This window comes from Moschus berezovskii, chromosome 19 (genome assembly GCF_049115385.1).
Source record: "Moschus berezovskii isolate FMDL1 chromosome 19, NW_MosBer_1.0, whole genome shotgun sequence".
Lineage (NCBI taxonomy): Eukaryota > Metazoa > Chordata > Mammalia > Artiodactyla > Moschidae > Moschus > Moschus berezovskii.
Genome location: NC_142478.1, coordinates 4,798,186 through 4,821,608, shown reverse-complemented (window position 1 = coordinate 4,821,608; position 23,423 = coordinate 4,798,186). Strand labels below are relative to the sequence as shown.

Below are 23,423 nucleotides of genomic sequence, written 5' to 3'. Positions count from 1 at the left end.
AAAAAAAAGTCATCTTAATTTATCCAGCTGTAAATCAGTAAATGTGACTAAAGAAAATCTCAAACACATCACTATTGGGAAAATATTTGATTTAGAAATCTAGCGATAGAAGCTTTTTCTTTCAATGTTTAAATAAATAGGAATCTAAATCACAACTAGCTATACAATTACAGAAAAAGTCTAGTAAACCAAACTGTCATTAGCTTAGATGTATAGCTAAAATCAAATAATTTTAAAGTTAAACTACTTTGTACTAGGAAGAATATTTTCATTTCCACGTTTTGTTTCTATTATACTGTAAGCACAGCTGTTAAGAAGAAAAATATAGCAGATTATTAATCAGAGAGGCTTTAACTCTCACAACCAAATTAGGTAACAATTGGCTAAAACTTTCAGACATAAAATAGACTACAATTTTTGTGTTTTGACTGAATCTCCTCAAAGTATAAATATTAACAATACACATTTCTTTGTAAACCTAGTGACCAACTGACTCTCAAGCTCAGGTCTGTCTGGACAAACAGTTGGGGAAGGACCACTCAACACCAACGTTAGTTCATTCTCTCTGCATAAACTGACTCTTGGCTTAGCAAACGTTACACACGCCTCCCTAACATGCGGACAGCAGAGACTCAGTTTCAGCAGGGAAAGCTTTCCAGTCTCCGCTTGACTGCTGCTGCTAAGTCGTTTCAGTCGTGGCCGCCTCTGTGCGACCCCACAACTGATTATCAGGAACATATCTGACCAAATAAAAACTCTGATCGTATCAATTTTAGAACTGAATGTAGGATGTATATCATTTGAGAATTCTGACTTTGTTAAAAATACTTTTAAATTTCAAGTGAAAAAAAAAATAAAAATGATGTAAATAGCTTCTCCAGATTTCTTTTTGGTAATGCAAACAAACAAAAGTGTTTATTTCACTATTACATAATTTTTCTAGGCAATGCTGTCAGTCTTTTGTTTTCTTATTATCTTACTCATTTTTAACATGGTAGGGATAAGCTGATGAGTAATAATGAAATAATTCCTAAGATGATGAAACAGCAAAATGTCTTAAGATACAGGAAAATAAGATCATTAAGATCCCATACTGTGTATTTGATCTCCAATGGACTCATATGGTAGTTCCAAGATAAAAAACATTTATTCTATTTTTAAAAATTAGTCAATTTATCATTGGAAGATCTCTAAGAAAGAATAAAAGTCATAAAATATCAATCCTTACAAAGAGAAATGCTCAAATAAGAAACTCAAAAATTAAAACTCAGTCCTCTAACTTTCCTGGTGGCCAGCGGTAAAGAATCTATCAGCCAATGCAGGAGACATGGGTTCAATCTCTGGCCCAAGAAGATCCCACATTGAACCCGTGCTCTGCCCATGTGTGGCAACTCCTGAAGCCTGACAACTCTAGAGCCCGTGCTCTGTAACAAGAGAAGCCACCAAAAGCCTACGCAGCAATGAAGAGCCAGCACAGCCAAAAATAAAAAAATATATACAAAAATAAAATTAAGGAAAAAAAAAACAGAAAAAAAATAAAGTTATTAAAAAATAAACTGGGTCCAACAGACTTGAATCCCCTTCATGGATCACTGCCTTGTCGCAGAGAAGGGGCTGTGTAACTCAATGAAATTATGAGCCATGCTGTCCATGCAGGGCCACCCAAGACAGACAGGTCATAGTGAAGAGTTCTGACAAACTGAGGTCCACTGGAGAGGGGAATGGCAAACCACTCCAGTATTCTTGCCTGGAGAACCCCATGAAAAGGCTAAAAGATAGGATGTTGGAAGATGAGCTCCCTAGGTCGGACGGTGTCCAATGTGCTACTGGAGAAGAGCGGAGGACAATTCCTAATGGCTCCGGTAAGAATGAAGCGCCGAGGCCAAACCCAGAATGAGTCTCAGCTGTGGATGTGTCTGGTGGTGAAAGTAAAGTCTGATGCTGTAAAGAACAATACTGGATAGGAACATGGAATGTTAGGTCCATGAATCAGGGTAAACTGGGTGTGGACAAGCAGGAGATATAAACTCTGAACGTCAACATTTTGGGCATCAGTGAACTAAAATGGATATGAATAGCAGAATTTAATTCATACAGACATTATATCTACTACTGTGGACAAGAATTCCTTATAAGAAATGGAGTAGCCCTCACAGTCAACAAAAGAGTCTGAAATACAGTCTTGGGTGCAATCTCAAAAACGACAGAATGATCATGGTTCGTTTCCAAGGAAACCATTCAACATCACAGTAAGACGAGTCTATGCCCCAACCACTGATGGTGAAGATAAGGTATCACCTCAATCAAATCCCTTATGATTATATACTAGAGGTGACAAACAGATTCAAGGGATTAGATCTGATAGATAGAGTGCCTGAAGAACTACGGACTGAAGTTTGCAATACTGTACAGGAGACAGGGACCAAAATCATCCCAAAGAAAAAGAAATGCAAGAAGGCAAAGTGGTTGTCTGAGGAGAGTTTACAAACAGCTGAGGAAAGAAAGAGAACTGAAAGATAAGGGAGAAAGGGAAAGATATACCCAAACGAATGCAGAGTTCCAGAGAACAGCAAGGAGAGATAAGAAGGCCCTCTTAAATAAACAAAGCAAAGAAATAAGAAGAAAACAATAAAATGGAAAAGACTAGAAATCTCTTCAAGAAAACTGGAGATATCAAGGGAACATTTCATACAAGGACAGATCCTTACCATTTTTGTCCTTTATCATGCCTAACAGAAGTAGAAGAAATTAAAAAGAGGTGGCAAGAATACACAGAAGAACCATACAAGAAAGGTCTTAACGACCTATATAACCATGATGGTGTGGTCACTCACCTAGAGCTGGATATCCTTAAGTGTGAAGTCAAGTGGGCCTTAGGAAACATTACTATGAACAAAGCTAGTGAAGGTGATGGAATTCCAGTTGAGCTATTTCAAATCCTAAAAGATGATGCTGTGAAAGTGCTGTACTCAATATGCCAGCACACTTGGAAAACCCAGCAGTGGCTACAGGACTGGAAAAGGTAAGTTTTCATTCCAATCCCAAAGAAGGGCAATGTGAAAGAATGTTCAAACTACCACATAAATGTACTCATTTCACATGCTAGCTAGTTTATGCTCAAATTACTTCAAGCTAGGCTTCAGCAGTATATGAACTGAGAAGTTCCAGGTGTACAAGCTGGGTTTAGAAAAGGCAGAGGAACCAGAGATCAAATTGCCAACATTCATTGGATTGTGGAGAAAGCAAAGGAGCTCCAGAGAAACATCTATTTCTGCTTCACTGACTACACTTAACCCTCTGACTGTGGGGACCACAACAAACTGTGGAAAATTCTTAAAGTGATGGGAATACCGGACCACCTTACCTGTCTCCTGAGAAACCTGTATGTGGCTCAAGAAGCAACAGTTAGAACTGGACATGGAACAGTGGCCTGGTTCAGAATTGGGAAAGGAGTAAGGCTGTATATTATCACCTTACTTATTTAACTTCGATGCAGAGTACATCATGCAAAATGCCAGACTGGATGAATCACAAGTTGGAATCAAGACTGCCAGGAGAAATAGCAACAACTTCAGATATGCATATATCACATCACTCAAATGGCACAAAGTGAAGAGAAACTAGAGACACTCTTAATGAGGGTGAAAGAGTAGAGTGACAAAGTTGGCTTGAAATTCAGCACTCAAGAACCTAAGATCATGGCATCCAGTCCTATCACTTCATGGCAAACAGAAGGAGATTTTCTTCGACAACAAAAATCACTATGGATGGTGACTACAGCTAAGAGATTAAAAGATGCTTGCTCCTTGGAAGGAAAGCTACGACAAACCTAGACAGTGTATTAAAAAGCAGAGTTATCACTTTGCCAACAAAGATCTATGTAGTCAAGGCTATAGTTTTTCCAGTAGTCATGTATGGATGTGAGAGATGGACTATAAAGAAAGCTGAAAGCCAAAGAACCGATGCTTTCGAATTGTGGTGCCGGAGAAGACTCTTGAGTCCCTTGGACAAAACGGAGACCCAACCAGTCAATCCTAAAGGAAATCAGTCCTGAATATTCATTGGAAGGACTATGCCAAAGCTCCAATCCTTTGGTCACCTGATGGGAAGAGGAGAGCTAACTCACTAGAAAAGACGCTGATGCTGGGAAAGATTGAAGGCAAAAGGAGAAGGGGGTGGCAGAGGATGAGACAGTCAGACAGCATCACTGACTCAGTGGACATTAATTAGAGAAAATTCTGGGAGACAGTGGAGGACATAGGAGCCTGGTGTGCTATAGTCCATGGGTTGCAAAGAGTTGGACTTGACTTAGAAACTGAACAATAACAACAATGGACTTGAATACTGAGGATTTGAATACTCTCGGGTTTTTTTTTTTAAAGGACTTCATATCTGTAAAAGAAAGGTAATAAAAGTACTACTAACTAAGACTGAGCACTATATGAGCTAACACACATGTAAGCAAGTTGTATCTGATGCATAGTAAGTCCCCAACTGGTGTTAAGTATTATAATTAATAGACTCTGTTCAATGTATCATCACTGATAACACTGCTCTACTTCCCCAGACCTTATACTCTGATCATCTCTTTCCATACTGTGGGGATTTTTTACCGGGTCACACCTTCTAAAGATCTCACTTCAAGAGACAGGCAGAGATCAGGAAGAGACAGAAAGGCCTGAATATAAATTCCACTTCCATCTTTTGTTTTTCATGATTTTATAAAAACTACCTAACCATCCTGGCCTCCACTTCCTCATCTATAAAATCAGGATAACATTTCTTCCAGTGTTATTAGAGAAATTACATGATATAATGGCTAAAAAGCACCCCACCCATCACATTGAAATTGTGGATACTCAGTAATAACAGCTGCTATAACTCAGCTCCCTAAATATTAGTATCATTCTTCTTTTTGTCTAGTGACTCAGTTAGAACTGAATCTCAATATTTATCTCAATATTGTCATCTCTAGCCAAACTTTCTTTGTCCAAGATTCTAGATTATTAACAAATAATTTAATGATCTAAATTACCTAACTTCTCAAGTTATTCGTCTGTAGGGGATTTTCGTAGAAAAGGGATTTCTTCTGGTTCTCTTTTGGACATCTTTTGGTTCCAGGTGAGGACAAAAAGACATAAAAGGAGTAATTTAAGATATCATTAGATGGGACTTCCCTGGTGGTCCAGTGATTATGAGTCCACCTTGCAATTCAGAGGACACCGGTTCTATCCCTGGTCCAGGAAGATCTCACACGTGGCAGAGCAACTAAGTCCGCCTGGCACAACTAGTGAACCCACAGGCTGCAACTACTAAAGCCTGCCACACTCCAGGGCCCACACTCCCAATAAGAGAAGCCACCGCAACGAGAAGCCAGCACGCCACGACTACAGAGTAGCCCCAGCCTGCTACAACTAGAGAAAACCCACTGCAGCAACAAAGAGCCAGCCAATAAAAAGACAGCGTAAGAAATTAATAATGCTTTCTGCTGCATACTTATATAGATATACACAGAAAAATAATTTCATTCTAAAATTCATAATTTATACTAATGATTTCAGTAAAAGTGTATCACAAATCAAGTCAAGTAAGTATTGTTTAGGACATTCAGAGACTAGGTAAGAGATTTTCAACATGCTGTGCTAAGTTGCTTCAGTTATGTCCGACTCTATGCAAACCTATGGACCACAGCCTGCCATGCTCCTCTGTCCAGGGGATTTCCCAGGCAAGAATACTGGAGACGGTTGCCACTTTCTCCTCCAGGGGATCTTCATGACCCAGGGATCAAACCTGTGTCTTCTGCATTGGCAGGCAAGTTCTTTACCACTGACGCCACCCGGGAAGCCCCAAGATTTTCAACAGGTGCCTGAATTTACCTTTTTACCAACACCCAGTTATTTACATGACTATATATGATTCTTTCTAGGCTCAAGCAGGCTGAGTACTCTTTTTCCTTTCCTCTAACCAAGTTCCCTTTCCCTGAAACCTCCAGTTGACATTTTCTTTGGATCAGTATTTTGACAAAAGTCAGCTGGGCCTTCTTGAAAATTACGTGAAGTATCTTAAAAGAATACCACAAGATCCCAATTTTATTAAAGAGTTCAACAAATCAGAAATGTAACAAATTGTCTCTCAGAACACTCCTATTGCCCTTTCAGCCCTCTCCTCTCCAATGGTTGTTTCAAATAACCTTACATGGAGTTCTAGTGATTTTAAACTCAGGTCAGCAAACGCATCTCCAAGTTGCCTTTGGGTATGCACCATCTGGAAAAGCTGGGTCGACAGGGTCTGAGCCAGTTTTAGAATATTTTCGTATTTTTTCTTGTTATCTCTTAATATATCAATCTGAGCTTCAAGTTCAAGGTCCACAGTTCTTGATCCACGGCCCAGCTTCTCAGAGATAATTTGTCGAGTGCACTAGAAGTAGAAAGATGTATTTTGTTTAGGAAAAAAAAGAACAAAAGATAAAAGCAGTAATCCAAAGTGCAAACGCTGAAGCACCATTTCTGGCTTCAACAAGCTAGCCTAACAAACTGCAGACTTTCAGGCCCCTTCAGATGTTCATCAGGACTCAGAAAGTAAACTCACCAATCATGCTTATTAACTATTACTAATCAGAGAGATTTTAAAAACTTATCTAGCTAATTCACATACTGCCAGATGAGTTCTCTCCTGGAATCATATTTCAAGCTCTGTGCATTTTGGTAGATGATTTAAAACAACTGACACACTTGGCATTGATTTAAGAATACCGGACTATATAGGAATAATAAGAATACCAAAACTCTACTCTCCTAAGTTTCAAATGCTTCTTTCCGTTCCAGCGTTCCCTTAAACAGTTGGGCATGTGTGTGAGCAGGAAGAATGAAGGGAAGGAAGGAAGGAGAAAGAAGAAAGAGGGGAGGAGGGGAGGGAGGGGCGAAGGACAGAGCAGGAGGTAGCGATTGGAGATTTCTGAATTCTTCCACTTTTGCCTAGATAAAATAGTATTAAACGATGTTACTCTATTCTACCGGATTCTATTTCTGTTCCAGAAATGATACAAGAGGTTATAGTTTTCAATTCACTACTCAACAATACATTAAAAGAGCAACCATATAGGGTATTAATATAATCATTATCATTTAAAGTTAACAAAAATATTCTAAAAAGTAGTCAATAAGCAATTGCAATTTTTAAAATTTGCAAATATGTTATTTTATCATGTCTTTTAAAGTTTTAGTTATTAGTATTTGTTGTAGAAGTGAAAATAATGAATGAAATAAAAATGAATTTCCTCTTCCTTTAATTCGACTGGATAGTAGAAAACTATTAATAAGACTTTCCTTTAAACCTATATAATCACATATATAATATTTTTAAAGTAAACATGAGACTATGCTATCTATACATCATATCCAGAGCATTTTTTTAAGAACAAATATCTTGAAACTTCTCCTTGTCAACATACATAAATCCATTATTTATCCTTTTAATGTTAACATATATGCTACTTACATTTTTCTATTGAAAACAGAAATGAATTCCCTGACACTCTCTATTATCATCAATTAAGGATCTTTACAAATAAGCTTTTTTAAATAAAGGAGTTCTTAAAAAAAAAAAGAGTAGAGAAATTAACTCTATAGAAAGTGATAGGAAGATGAAAGACCAAACTCACAGAAGGGACAGAACTATTTCTATGGAAAACACACAAACACTCTCTGGGGACGAAAAACATATAGAGAGAGCGTTTAACTGCAGACTCTGTGATCTTAATGAGAGAGACACCAGCAAGTGATATTTGAAACGGCAACAAAATCAAGATGCGTCACTCATTTCCACTTTCCTTCCACAAAAGGATTTTCCCTATGCAACAGAATATTATCGGAGGCGTTCACCTACTCTTAAGCCAAAGCATGTGGTACTTTCCACAGTTACCCAGATATAACAGTCTGTTGAAAACCAAGAAGCCAGAATTCATTGAAGGAACTTGGCAGACTGGGCAAAATGAAAGAAATGTCTACTTTTGTCTGAGTGGTCATTTTTTTACAGAAATAATGGTGATAAGCAGACAGTAAGGTCAAAGGTTTAATGAGGAAATTTTTTTTGGTTTCCAGGAAGCTATGGCAATGGGAAAAGTAAGGCAAGAGTATAAGGCATCAAATCTGGGCACCTTAAGTTTTGAAACTGAACTTACAAAGCTTATATTCCAATACAGGTAACTAACCACTCTCAAGGAAATCTAAGTAATCTGAAGGTGAGAATGCTACAGACAGCCTTTGTAGGGCTTTGTAGAGAAAACATAAAGTTGCGAGGCATTTCCCCACTCATCAGGGTCCCAGAGCAAGTTTCTCATAGGATCACTGAAAAACAATTTTATTTAAGTTGCTTCCTAGTAAATACTGAAATTGAAGTGCAAAATTAAAGGTATATATTATAAAGCAAGTTTAAAACAGAAGAAAATTAAAAATTCTCAGTTTTTTACCCTTCTCCAAAGTCCCTGAAAATGCAAATGACTTACCATGATCTGTGGTCCTGTCCAGCTTTCCATATAAATTAATAATTTATTTTGAGGATAAAAGGACAAATGGAGCAAAGTTAAATGGGAAGGAAAAAGCAAAAGTAAATTATAGCTCTACAGATATTCCCTACTTGGGAGAGGATAAAATAATGATAAATAGTGTATAAAAATACCATGAATCACCACCGCACAGGTCATGAATTTACAAGATAATCACTGGATACTGTTAGTATTTAAATAGCACCAAGAGCTTAGAATAAAACAATTAGGTACAAGGAAAAGAATAAGCTAATGGCAGCAAAAGACAGATACTATATTAAGAAAGTTGTTAAGACTGAAGGATAGGGAAGAAGGGAACATAAAAGTAAATATCAGAACCTGAGCAGTGGAAACAGATAAACCAGTAAATAAATAAGACAATACGGTAAGAAAGCCAGGAGTGAAAATTTAAAAGATACTGGCTTTAAGCCAACAAATATTAATTTGTTAAAGGTATGAATACTGGTGGCAAGTTCTTAAAACATTTTTAAAAAGAATTTAATGTTTGGAAGAGACATTAAATAGGTCTGAATGCTAAAACTGAGATTATTCTTTAAAAAACAAGATAGACTTCTACAAGTACCCTATATTCTATATTTGCAAAATACAAAAGTGATAAACCAGAGTTTATTATTCACACTGATTCCTGCAGATGAGAAAAAATAAGAAAATAAACTTTGGATTCAAACTGTACGAATAAAATCAGGTAGATTAAAATACTACTTAAGAAAATAGGTTCAAGGCCTAAACTTCTATTACAAAATCACTTCTATTACATATTTGGTTTTAATCATCAGACCAATCTTGGAGCCAATATTAGCACTTCCTTTATTAAACACCGATAAAGGAAGTGTTAATATTCTCTTTGAGTAAAAGCTTTCAAGTGTCTGCCAGAGAACAGAAACAGAAGAAACTGAAAACAAAAAATCATGAAGAAACTGAAGTCCATGAGAGAGGATCAAAGTCACAGCCAGAATCAAAGTCCTCAGAGTGCGGTGGACAATAAGCACAAATCAGAATCAACACTTGAAGGATTATCCCAATGACAGTGAATGTCCTCTGTCAGCTCATACTCTGGACTAAAAAGGTCAAAAAGACAGAAGAACAGAGTTGTATATCAGTACAGACACACTGAGCTACAAACTCCATAAAACCATGTAAGCTAGGACTTTCTCTCTTTTGACTTAGATTGCGACACACAATAATTCTGATGAAAAAAATTTTTCAGTTAAAAATAAAATGATCACTCTGAAAGAATGGTAATTCCTTCACATAGTACTATGCCATGTGTATACATTATGAAGTCTGCTTATTTTCAATAACAGAAAATCTGAATGTGGTATGTTAATGCAGAAAAAAGTGAAAGTGTTATTTGCTCAGTCGTGTCCAATTCCTTGTAACCCTACGGACTCCTATGGACCACTAGGCTCCTCTGTCCATGAATTCTCCAGGCAAGAATGGAGTGGGTAGCCATTCCCTTCTTCAGGGGATCTTTCCAACCTAGGGACCAAACCTGGGTCTCCTGCATTGCAGAAGGATTCCTTACCATCTGAGCAACCTGGGAAGCCCCATGTTAAGGTAGAGATAACCAGAAACTAATAATCATTCAACTCTGATTACTGTAGAAGTAAAAGAAGAAAAGAACAGCTGATAAACACACACATACAGGGTGGAAAAAAAGATAAGCAACAAGGAAAACACAACTGACACAAGAGAGGAAGGCCACAATGACAAAAAATTAAACTTGATAATTTGTAAAATTAGGATTATCAGGATTTGGTTCAAAAATAAGACCTGTATTCTTTAGGCTCAAAATGTGAGGCTAAATTTCAGGAATAAATGAACAAAGGAATGACTGAATACACGAATTTAATAAATAAATAAGTGAGACTCAGTCTGGTATGAAAGACAAACAAGTGAAATGAAAGGGAGTATGAAGAGGAATTTCAGGCAGTGGGCAAATACAGCCCCCGTGAACAAAGCTGCAGAGGTGTGAGAAAGCACAGCTTGCTTAGGAAATCTCTGGATAAACTGGTATGGATCACGAGATCTGCAGGTGGAAGAGAGGAGCAGCAGGATAAAAATGGAAAGGTAGATGGGGATAGCGGAGAAGGCAATGGCAAGCCACTCCAGTACTCTTGCCTAGAAAATCGCATGGACAGAGGAGCCTGTTGGGCTGCAGTCCATGGGGTCGCTACTAGTTGGACACGACTGAGCGACTTCACTTTCACACACTGGAGAAGGAAACGGCAACCCACTCCAGTGTTCTTGCCTGGAGAATCCCAGGGACGGGGGAGCCTGGTGGGCTGCCGTCTATGGGGTCGCACAGAGTCGGACACGACTGAAGTGACTTAGCAGCAGCAGCAGATGGGGATAGAGGGAAGGATTTAAGCAAACCGAACCATGTCAGGCAGAGCAGAATCTGGAGGATGAGACAATGTGTTGAGAAGCTACTACACTAATGTAAGACAGTAATCACATGGCTGTGAAGACTAAGATGGAGACAAGGATAAAGTCAGATAATAGTAAAGAGGCAGAGCCCATTTAATAATTAACTGGGCATGTGGAATCAGTGAGAAGATGAAGGAGACGTCTGAATATTTGGATGAACTGCTGTGATATGAAGGAGTGCAAACAAAAACCAGTATTCATGGAGTGAGAGAATCTACATCCTTGAGAACAAAAGGGGCAATGGGCAGATAGAATATCCTGAATGAGAACAGTTCAGCAGGCATCAAGTTTTGATGGCTACTACTGGCATTTCTCAGTTCTACACTGACATGAGCTAAATGATTTTGGGGAAGTTTCATGCAGCAGTTTCAGGGCACTTTTACCATCTTAAGAAAACCTGTACTTTTGTGGAAAATTGCAGATCATACTTAAAAAATACTAACTGAAAAAATAAATGCACTTCTGTATTACTCTTTAGAAGATACATAAGAGACTCCTGTATAAGAATACAGACAATTCCTGATTTACAAACCACTAGGCGCACTACCAATTCACAAACAGAGCGAGTGTTAGCGCTGATGCTCTGAATAGGGCTGTTAGGGTTTTCATCCACTTAACTACTCTACGAATTCTACTGTCTCATCCCTGTTAAGATTCAATGGCACTAAGTGAATTTGGGGTTTGAGATATCTATTTGTAACACATCAAATATAGCTGTATTGCTTCAGAGTAAGTTTTGCTTATTTAGTCTAGGAGAATGTAAGAAAAATAATCAATACGTGCTCTGAAGCAATACACTTAACAACAGTAAGCCTCTGAAATCCAACTCATATACTGTCTGTCCAGTTTACTGCTTAGTTATTACAATAAGATCAGAGAATTTCAAACTCCGGAAAACTAACATACCTCTCTTGACATTCCGCTGCTGTAAAGTATCAAAAAGATAGGAAGTTGTGACAACCATATCTATGGCAGTTCTACAGCTAAATGTGCTCCCAGACAACATATCTCTTCTTCAATTATGTGTTATCTGTCAATTAATAAGAACTTTAGTAGCTCTTTTTAGAACTCAACCTACTGACTTTTTAAACTACATTTATGCAAAGATCAGTAAGACAAAATACTTTATTTTAATTGTATATTTATGTTTAAAGAGCATTATTCTCTCCTATACATTTATATAATTGCAAAACAATAATTTGAGTAACATTCGAATGAAATTCTTAGAGCTACTTGGGGTGGAAACATTAAAAAAAATTACAAACCTTGTAGGTATTTAGACTCCATTTTCTAACAAGTTCTAACTTTTCCATTGCAGGATTTTTAGCTTCATCTGCTAGAATAACTGGACCACTTTTTGTCTGTGTTCTCTGGCCACCTGTAACATCAGAACAAAAGATAAAAATGCAAACCACACAGACAAGTAGAAAGAAAACAAAACTCTGATGCAGTTCAAATTAAACTACTTATGCATTTAAAGAAATAAGAAGGTTCCTGCAAAGTAAAGGCCTAGAACTTCTTGGAATCATTTTAAGGATGATTTCCTGATACTGTAAAAAAAAAAAAATTTCTTTGGTTTGTCCATCTTCTTTAAAAAAAAAAAAAAAGCTGCAATGGGCCTTCTTCTCTAAACTGCTATTTACTTCTAGGAAAATACATTTTCCATAATTTATCTTATAACCTAATGATTCTTAAAAAACTGTCATTAAAAATCTGAAAGGCTCATACTCTTCACAGTGATCTCCTTTCATTATACTACATAGAAGAGAGCAACAACACAATGTTACCAAAATTTTGGAGGGTTTAAAAATACTGTAACTTTAGATAGTCATCAAAAATATCTCACTGTAGTATAAGAGGTTTTGTTACAACAAGACCTTCACTGTGCCTCATTTTTTTCCTCAAGAAACCCAGCACTTCCCCCAAAGCCGTAATTAATACAGGCAGTATAAAGCCCTGATAATGCATTATTCCAACAATTAAGAAATTATGACATATCAGCAACTCCACAACTATACAGCTCCTCACAGTAAAATATTTTTCAGAGAAGAACATATTTAGTAACATTTATGATGCTAATACGGAGAAGGCAATGGCAAGCCACTCCAGTACTCTTGCCTAGAAAATCCCATGGACGGAGGAGCCTGGTAGGCTGCAGTCCATGGGGTCACTAAGAGTCAGGCACGACTGAGTGACTTCACTTTTCACTTTCACACATTGGAGAAGGAAATGGCAACCCACTCCAGTGTTCTTGCCTGGAGAATCCCAGGGATGGGTGAGCCTAGCGGGCTGCCATCTATGGGGTCGCACAGAGTCAGACATGACTGAAGCGACTTAGCAGCAGCAGCAGCAGCATGATGCTAATAACTTGGGATAGAAACATAATTTGAAAATAACAATTTTTTAAAAAGACAAGAGAAAACATTTTATAAAATGGTTTTAAAAGGTTAGAGTCGGCTAAAATTTCTTCTCTCACCCCTACAGCCAGGCCAGGCTTTACCACAGTTTTACCATAATCTAAGAAGGAGAACAGTATATAAAATCAAATGCATTTAAGAATTTACAAAATTCTCACCTAAACAAAATATAAAAATATTAACATTTCGTATAAAAAGAAACACAGAGTTTACTTTTTGCCCTGTTTTTATAGTCCAGCAATACTAAAGTGAAAAGCAAATCCAATGTAAAGAAATAGGTTTTTCCCAGTACTTTTCACTCAGCATAACTGGAAAGTTAGAGTATTTTGATGCAATTTGACAACTAGTTGTTAAGTCAAAGTTGAAAAAAGGAAGACACAACCTTCTCCACTTGATTCATTCCAAATAATGAACAACACAACTGTTGAAAGTCCTTTTTTATTTAACTGAAAACAGATGGCAGAGCTGCAAAGCCAAGAGCTTAGGATCAAATAAATAAAGCAACATTTTCCAGAGCAAAGAAAAGAAAGGTAGGTTAAAAATGAATCAAACTTTAATGTGTTTTTTTCTCGTAAAGTTAATTAATTTCATGTTTGAGATTGTGCCTAATAAACTTTGAAAAGCCAGAAAGATAAGCTATGGCTAGAGATTACTTTCCTTATTGTTAAAAAAAAAAACAAAAAACAGCCACCAAAAAAGCCAGAATAACACACACCTAAGAATCTAAAGCAAGCAACATGAAACTGAGTGAGTTTAGCTTCAGCAGTAGCAAGAAGGGCTTTATCCAATCAGCGCAGTGAATACCTGCAGGGACAGTTAAATCACTTCCATGTTGAGTCAGTCCACTAGCTGCCACCCTGCCAGGAGACATAACAGATGGCAGAGGTGGTGCTGGGGAACCTGAAAAGGGCAGACATGTCACTGTGAAAATGCTTCTCTTCCTCCACACAATATACAGTTTGAATACAGCTGTACTGACATTTCCTTTAAAATATTCAAAAAAAAGGATTAAAAGCTGGAAACTAACACACTTGCTTTCATGCAGAAATGGATGAGTAATAAATGGATGCTATCAGGATGAGCTCTTACATAACCTTTTCATAGAACTAGTAAAACCAAACAAAACACCTAACTGTAAGAAGAAACCTGGTAAGATCATGTTTACTCAGTACTTTACCTGGACTTTGCTATTTTCAAATCATTTAAAAGTATGTGATTAAAGGAATCAGCTGAATGGTAACTCAACATTTTATAACTTGCTACTCTAACATAGGGAGGAAAGCTCTTCAAGTAGAAATCCAAAGGCATGTAACACTTGTATCAAATTTATCATTAACATTCACAGAAATGTGAATGAATCAGCCTTCACAGAAATTATAGCCAAAAATTTCAAATCATAAATCAAGTATCACCTAGTACAGATTACTGCTACTTAGTATGGATGCAAGGGGTTTCCATCAATTATGTCATCTAGGAGCTCATCAGAAATACAGACCTACTTAATTAGAATTTGCATTTTCACAAGATCTTCAGGTGATTTGTATGTGTTTTGAAGCCTGAGAAGTGATAATACAGAGTGTTATTCTGATAAATCATAAGACTTCTGAAGCTTTTAAAACATACCTGAGACATTCCACAAGATATCACTGAAACAGGTTATCTTCAGAGCTTTTCGGGGTGGGGAGGGAAGCTTTAGCTTTTTTATTAGATTTTCTGCTTTTATTTATTAGATAAATAAAAATAGCACATTTTAAGATGTAAAAGTTATTTTTTGATATATGTATACACTGTGAAATGATTATATCCATCACCTCACACAGTTACCATCTTTCTGTGTGTGATGAGAAAACCTGAGATCTATCAGCAAATTTCAACTATACATTATTATTAACTACAGTCACCATGCTGCTCATTAGGCAACAGTTTTTTAAAAGCTACTTATTCTCAGACACAGCTAAGCTTGAGAACCTGAGGAAAGAATACAATTTTGGAATGAAACACACTGAGTTTTAAAATTCTAACTCTGGGTTTGAAATTCTGGCTCTATTTATCAAATAGTATCAGGAACACCCTGGCAAATTACTCAACATCTCTGAGCCTTAATTTTTTTAAAAGTAAGAAAAACTTAGTACCCAACATTGTTGCTGATGTCCAGCATAAACTGTACAGCTTCAATTGACTATTTTAAATTCTAAAGGTTGTATGTCTTTAGGGAAGTGATCACTGAAAAGAAACTGAAAAAATAATTAACTCCTTCACATTTAGCTGAATATGTTTTAATGTTTCTAAGATAATTTTATTACAACTACACTCTTCTCCAGTTTTCTAAAAACACATATCAAATTTATAATTAAAATATTCTAATAAGAATGAATGTCAACTTTCTCATATCCCAGATATACTAAGTTCTGATCAGGAACAGTCACCAGTTTTAATAATATGGAATACTTAATCTGGACTGAATCTAACATTAAAATCCAAAACACACAATGTATCTAAATAGAATGGCATTACCTTTCAAAATGAGATACCCGTCTTTCAAAAAAAATCCTGTTGAAGCACAAAAATTTAAAACTGGAAGGGACAACAGAAATCAACTAGTCTGATGCTAAACTACAGGAAAAAAAGAGGCTCAGAGAGGTTTAAACAGCTTCTTATTAGATTCTCAGATGTTCTGAATCTATACTATAATATCTCCATTATTAAATTCAATACAAAAAACATCAATCCATAAATTACTTGTTAAGCTGGAAGGCATTTAATGGATTATCCAATGCAATCACTATTTTAAACAAAAACTCTATCTCTACTATTACATAAAGAAGAGTTCAATAAACGATGACTACTATAATTCCATTTCGTGATAATCCCAGGAACAGAGCTCTGTTGTTCTGGCTATTATTGTTTATTAATCTTGGATAAGAAATAATCTCATGATTTAACATGAGATATGTATAACATGTATGTCACAAGTGATACAGAACTTTCCAAACTAAAGCAGCAAAAAGACGTAGTGCTGAGGTAAGTAGATACCTTCAACTATTTGCTTTACTTTCAAGGGTTAATTGTTCTCTGTATCTTCAAATCCTTAAGGCAGATTAGTTACTAAAATCATTCACAAGTAATAAGTAAATCATTCCAACAAAAATAATTCTTAAAACTCTAGGCTTGTGCTAACTGATGAAATTTGGAGAATTAGCTCAGCTTTCTCTCAACAGGAGAAGTCTAGGAATACGAATAATGTGTATGCAATGACCAAAACCCCACTGAAACAAAACTCAGATACCAAGAACAACTCACTCTTAAGAGTTCTGATTTATTCACGGTTTCCACTGTTATTGATTCTACCATGTATTTCTTGGGTAGATTTCAATATTTACTGTTACACTGAATTTAAGCACAATTTCTTCTAAATTTGCTCCAGAGATGGAAAAGTAAATGGTAATAGAGTCCTTATAAAGCTATCATTCAGTCCTTTTCCCAGAAAGTTAACAGAGCCCCAACTCCTAACACTTTCCCATGAGACATACATCCTAAATTTTGTTCAGTTAAAAAGGCTTTCTTATCTCTTCTTGCTATTCTCTGGAACTCTGCATTTGGCTGGGTATATATCTCCCTTTCTCTTCGGCCTTTCACGTCTCTTCTTTTCTAAGGTATTCGTAAGGCTTTCTCAGACAACCACTTTTATCTTCTTGCATTTCGTCTTCTTGGGGTTACCCAACTGAATGCAGAGTTCCAGAGAACAGCAAGGAGACATAAGAAAGCCCTCCTCAGTGATCAATGCAAAGAAATAGAGGAAAACAGCAGAATGGGAAAGACGAGAGATCTCTTCAAGAAAATCAGAGATACCAAGGGAACATTTCATGCAAAAATGGGCTCAATAAAGGACAGAAAGGACAGAAACGGTATGGGCCTGACAGAAGCAGAAGAGATTAAGAGGTGGCAAGAATACACAGAACTATCATATCCCGAACAGTCATGATGGTGTGGACACTCACCTAGAACTGGACATCCTGAAAAGTGTGAAGTCAAGTGGGCCTTAGGAAACATTACTACGAACAAAGTTAATGGAGGTGATGGAATTCCAGCTGAGCTATTTCAAGTCCTAAAAGTTGATGCTGTTAAAGTGCTGCACTCAATATGTGCAAATTTGGAAAACTCAGCAGTGGCCACAGGACTGGAAAAGGTCATTCCAATCCCAAAGAAGGGCAATACAAAAGAATGTTCAAACTACCACACAGTTGCACTTATTTCACACGCTAGCAAGGTAATGCTCAAAATCCTTCAAGCTAGGCTTCAACAGTATGTGAATTGGAACTTCTGGATGTCAAATCTGGATTTGGAAACGGCAGAGGAACCGGAGGCCAAATTACCAACATCCAGTGGATCATAGAGAAAGCAAAGGAATTTCAGAAAAACAGCTATTTCTGTTTCACTGACTATGTTAGAAGTCTTTGACAATGTGGATCACAACAAACTGTGGAAAATACTTATAGAGACGGGAATACCAGACCACCTTACCTGTCTCCTGAGAAACCTGCATGCAGGAAAAGAAGCAACGGTTAGAACCTTACATGGAAAAATGAACTGGTTTAAAACTGGGCAGGAAGTATGACAAGGCTGTATACTGTCACCCTGCTTATTTAACTTATATGCAGAGTATATTAAGTTAAATGCCAGACTGGAATGAATCACAAGATGGAATCAAGACAGCTAGGAGAAATATCAACAACCTCAGATATGCAGATGATACCATTCTAATGAGAGAAAGTGAAGAGGAACTAAAGAGCTTCTTGATGAGGGCAAAAGAGGAGTGAAAAACCTGGCTTAAACTAATTCAATAAAGCAGATACATCACTTTGCCAACAAAAGTCCATATAGTCAAAGCTATGGTTTTTCCAGTGGTCATGTATAGATGTGAGAGCTGGACATAAAGAAGGCTGAGCACTGAAGAACTGTTGCTTTCGAATTGTGCTGGAATAGACTCTTGAGAGTCCCATGGACAGCAAGGAGCTCAAACCAGGCAATCCTAAAGAAAATCAACCCTGAATATTCATTGGAAGGGCTGATTCTAAAACTGAAGCTCCAATACTTTGGCCACCTGATGCGAACAGCCAACTCAGTGGGAAAGACCCTGATGCTGGGTAAGATTGGGGGCAGGAGCAGAAGGGGGCAACAGTGGATGAGATGGTTGGATGGCATCACTGACTCAATGGACATGAGTTTGAGCAAGCTCCAGGAGATAGTGGAGGACAAGGAAGCCTGGCGTGCTGCATTTTATGGGGCTTGCAAAGAGCTGGACACAGCTTAGCAACTGAACAACAATAAGAACATATTCTAAATTTTAAACATGAGAAAATCATGCTCATTCTGATTTATGTATACATGCCTCAAAACAAGGACACTTAATTACAAATTTCCAGTAAATGTTTAACGAATCTGAGTATGACAGAATGATTATCTTTTTAACATACTGATTAACTATGTAGCTTGTTTTAAAAGGTGTTTTATAAAGCCAATTCAAAGAGACATAAATTACTGCCATTATCACAAAACATATTTTTTATTCCAATTTGAGGGACTACAATAGATCTGTAAGCAAGTGAAACCGACTGGCACTTTCATGTTCATGTATAACAGGTTACAATGGCAGCTGACTTTGATTACTGTATATACTATTCTGTTTAAGGGGGAAAGGATAAAACCAAATGTCAGCTAAATAATTTCACGGAAAATCTTCAAATATCTTAATTGTAAAAGTCTTTTTTAAAAAATTCTATGTTGATATTTAAATTTGGAAATTGGTGACCGGTTGGAAAATGTTGTCATGCAAATTGTGGCTTGTGTCTTCAAACGTTCATAATCTTAGGCAATTGGTCAACCTTCTCAAATTCAAAGTTATGCCCTAGAGAACACCAACACAATGCCATGCAAAGACTACTGAGATACTGATACATGTGTTTCCTTTCTATATCTTTATTTTTGTGAACATAAGAATGAAAAGGGTGAAAAAAAGATGTAGAGAGCCCACTCATTTTACAGAAGACAGTATACTGGGTTACCCTAAATGCCTATTTATTTCTAGGATCCATTTAGCAAGGAATATATTTTAAAATATAAGTTGTTTCTCACTAAAATATTGGCCATTAGTATAATAAAATACAGAATACTGTAAGAGGGCTAAGGAATACAAAGGCATGGAGATATATTTTTTAATTTGTGAAATTATAATACAATATTAAAAGATGCTTGGAAGAAAGATCCTTGGAAGAAAAGCTACGACCAAACCTAGACAGCATATTAAAAAGCAGAGCCATTACTTTACCGACTAGGTCTGTATAGTCAAAGCTATGCTTTTTCCAGTAGTCGTGTATGGATGTGACAGTTGGACTATAAAGAAGGCTGAGCACTGAAGAACTAATGCTTTTGAATTGGAGAAGTGTTGGAGAAGACTCTTGAGAGTTCCTTGAACAGCAAAGAGATCAAACCAGTCAATCCTAAAGGAAATCAACTCTGAATATTCACTGGAAGGACTGATGCTGAAGTTGAAGCTCCAATACTTTGGCCACCTGATGCAAAGAACTGACTCATTGGAAAAGACCCTGATGCTGGGAAAGACTGAAGGCAGGAGGAGAAGTGGACAACAGAGGATGAGATGGTTGGATGGCATCACCGACTCGATGGATCTGAGTCAGAGCAAGCTCCAGGAGTCCACGGGGCTCGCAGAGTCAGACACAACTGAGCATGCTACAGTCCACGGGGTCGCAGAGTCAGACACAACTGAGCAACTGAATTGAACTTAATGCAGTATTAAAATTAAAATACTTCATTGAACATCCAACTATTGCTACTTTAACTAGAGCTCTGTCAAGAAAACAATCCATTTTTATATCCACATGATTTTACTTTCTTTCACTTGTGTAAAAATGAAAAAATACCTAAAAAGGTAATTATAGACCAGGGTATTTAAAAAGGAAGTATCTTTCTTTATATTAAAAAAGAAAAAGAACATATACATGGGATGTATGCAGAAAAGAGCTAATATACTAGGTCTAACTATTTACCTTTGAAAAGACCAGTTTAGAAAAGAGTGGCTCTCAACTGGCATCTGAGAACTTTAATTTTGGAGTGATTCTCGCCATTCCCGGAATTTTAAGACTTGCTCACTATGCCTAAACTGTTTATACTAACAACGTGGTTTATGCTTTCCTTCTGGGAGTCTGGAATCTGGCACATGATAGGCAGAGGGTGCCTATGTGAACAATCTCCAATAAAAACCCGGGCACTAATTTATCTTCCTTGGTTAGTGACATTTCACACTTGTTGTCACAGCTCTGTTGGGAGAATTAAGCATGTCCTTTATGACTGCACTGGGAAAGGACCCTTGCAAGGTGATGCTTAGTTTTCCCCAACCTCAGGCATCCTTTGCCTTTGCCGACTGTGCTCGGTATACTTTTGCTGTAATCATGGTCTGAATTATGACTATATACTGAGTCCTGTTAGTCCTCTTTGAAAATTACTTTATTGGAGGGTGCTCTTGGGAGACCTCCGACACAGCATATATATAGAAAGAAAAATAAAAGTTTCATTTTCTAATTGCTTTATAATAAGAAATATGTATTTATACAAATCAATATTGACAGAAATTTTGTGGTTACCACTAAAATAAATTAAATCTGCATTCCTGATATAATTTTTGAGTTTTTATTTTAGTATTTGAAAACCAACTTTCAAGTAGTAATCAGTGAAATTATGCACACTGATCTGTTTATACAAAGACAATTATTAAAACAATTCCCACGTTAAATTGAAGAGAAAAAGGATTATGTTTTAATCAGTATTTTATCATGAAATTAAAGTTCTCAACTCTAATAAAGGTAGCATTTGGTGACCTTCTCCCATCTTCTACCCTGCTCATCTTTAAAAATAATGGGTTCCTTACCTTGAAATGCTCCTGCTTCAATAACCCCCTCTTTGGTACTGTCAAAGCCATGAGTTGTGATTTGCGTTTCTGAGAGACCAAGTCCAGCTGGTAATGAACGCTTCAAATCCTTAGCAACATTTGAACAAAAGAGAAAACCTTGTGAAACATCTCGAGTCACAGAGCAGTTCAGCGTAACTGTTTCCTTTCAATCACACAGTGAACTACTTTTCTCTCTACCATGTAGTAGTCCCTCACGCTGCCATGCGGTCCAAGACGATGTGTATCTGCAGCAAACTAAGCAAGGCTTGCTACTAAGAGATACAGTGTACAGCAAATTTAAAACAGTTTCCTTAGTTTGACTTAAGCATCCGACAGACATTAAAATTCAATTTCAAATTCCAAATCTTCTGATACATAAGGAAAATCATTTTAAGGACAGAATTAAGATGACTAAAAAGTCACGTCTAATATTAGAAAACTCACTAATGTCTAATATCATCCTGATGAGCCTTCAGTGATGTTTAACATAAATAAATCATTCACTTGCAATATTAAGTTTCCCTTTGATTTGCAGGTTAGTTAGGTAAACAGGGCTTCAATCAGTGTGAGGGAAAGAAAATTTCTTGTGATTTAGATTTAAACTACTGATATTTGCCAACCTAACTGCAATTTAGCTTATAAGTGTAATAAATACAATATTTGACATTCAGTCTTACAGTAAGAGAAAAGAGAAAGACTTGAAACACAGATTTCCAACTAAAGTTCTTTCTTGCCTCTGGCTTGGATATGAGGAATTACCCAATTTTCATGATCAGTCTATGACTGGACCCTATTGATTCTTCGTAACATGGTAAGTTAGTGATACACTAAGAGATGTCTTTGAAATTCTTCCTTAAGGCCCTATTCCACCACATATAATGTACAGCTATAATCTGAAACTGCAGCAACCTTCACAGAGGAACTTCTTTTCTGATTATCCAGTTTTATTTTTCTCATAGTGATTATCACTAACATATTCAATAAATATTTGTTGGACAAATAAATAAATGAATTTGTTAAATAAACTAAGGGACTTATGACAACATCATATAGATTAAGAAGTTGCAGGCTTCTCTGGTGGCTCAACGTAAGGAATCCACCTGCCAACACAGAAGACACAGGTTTGATGGCTGATTTGGGAAGATCCCACATGCTGCAGAGCAACTAAGCCCTTGTGTCACAACTACTGAGCCCGTGCGCTAAAGCCTGGGAGCCACAGCTACTGAAGTCCGCAGGCCCCAGAGAAGCAGAGCCAGAGAAGCCACCGCAATGAGAGGTCCACGCACCACAACTGGACAAAAGCCTGCGCAGCAGTGAAGACCCCACACATCCCCAAACAAACCAACAGAGTTGCTACAGCAATAAGCTCACTTGAAAACCTGAGTATCTGGTTATTCTTACTACGTGAGACTTGCTGGGCAAAGAGAAAGATAACATAAGGGAGAGACAAGATATACACACATTAATATAAAAGCTGAACTCGGTGCCAAAGTAAAGACAGTATCAGAGGAATTCACAATAGGGGCTAAGTCCAGGAGAACCGAATAAGAAAAGAAAAAGTACTTCCTGCACTCTGAAATAGAGTATTTCTTTATTCATTCAGTCAAGATCTAATGAGCACCAAGTTCATGACAGCCACGGCTCTAGATACTACACATGGAGCGCTGCAGGAAACAGACCACCTCTGTCCATCAGACCCATCTGAGGCGTAATGGAAGGGGAGACTGATAGTAAACAAATGCATCTCAGGTACGATGCAGTACCATAAAAATACAGGCGACCCTTGAAAAACACAGGTTTGAACTGTGTTCCCTTATATGCATTTTTTTTTTCAATAAATATGCTTGTACTGCAGTACTACAAGATCCAAGGTGGTTGACTCTTCAGAGGCTGAACTGTGGATACAGAGAACCAAAGGAAAAGTTATACAAAAATTTGACTGCATTTGGCACACAGTATCCACTGTACCGTGAAGTCACGCCACTGTTACAGAGTTTGCCCTTGTGAAGTGTGGGATTCTGTGGGTTTGTATATCGACAGGCTGTGCAGA

General features: G+C 37.2%; 1 protein-coding gene across 9 annotated transcripts in view; it reads right to left on the bottom strand.

Annotated features, from left to right (window-relative positions):
* ARFIP1 (ARF interacting protein 1) overlaps positions 1-23,423 on the bottom strand; it is a 146,016-nt gene that overhangs the window by 45,786 nt on the left and 76,807 nt on the right. For 5 of the 9 annotated variants that reach the window (XM_088827905.1, XM_088827906.1, XM_088827907.1 and 2 more), the window contains 4 exons: positions 21,353-21,461; positions 14,215-14,310; positions 12,259-12,371; positions 6,196-6,417 (listed from right to left, as the gene is read on the bottom strand). In XM_088827905.1, the coding sequence (XP_088684031.1) occupies positions 6,196-6,417; positions 12,259-12,371; positions 14,215-14,310; positions 21,353-21,461 (540 nt within the window). The remainder of the gene's footprint in view (positions 1-6,195; positions 6,418-12,258; positions 12,372-14,214; positions 14,311-21,352; positions 21,462-23,423) is intronic. The other 4 variants (XM_088827911.1, XM_088827908.1, XM_088827913.1 and 1 more) reach the window with 4 other exon arrangements.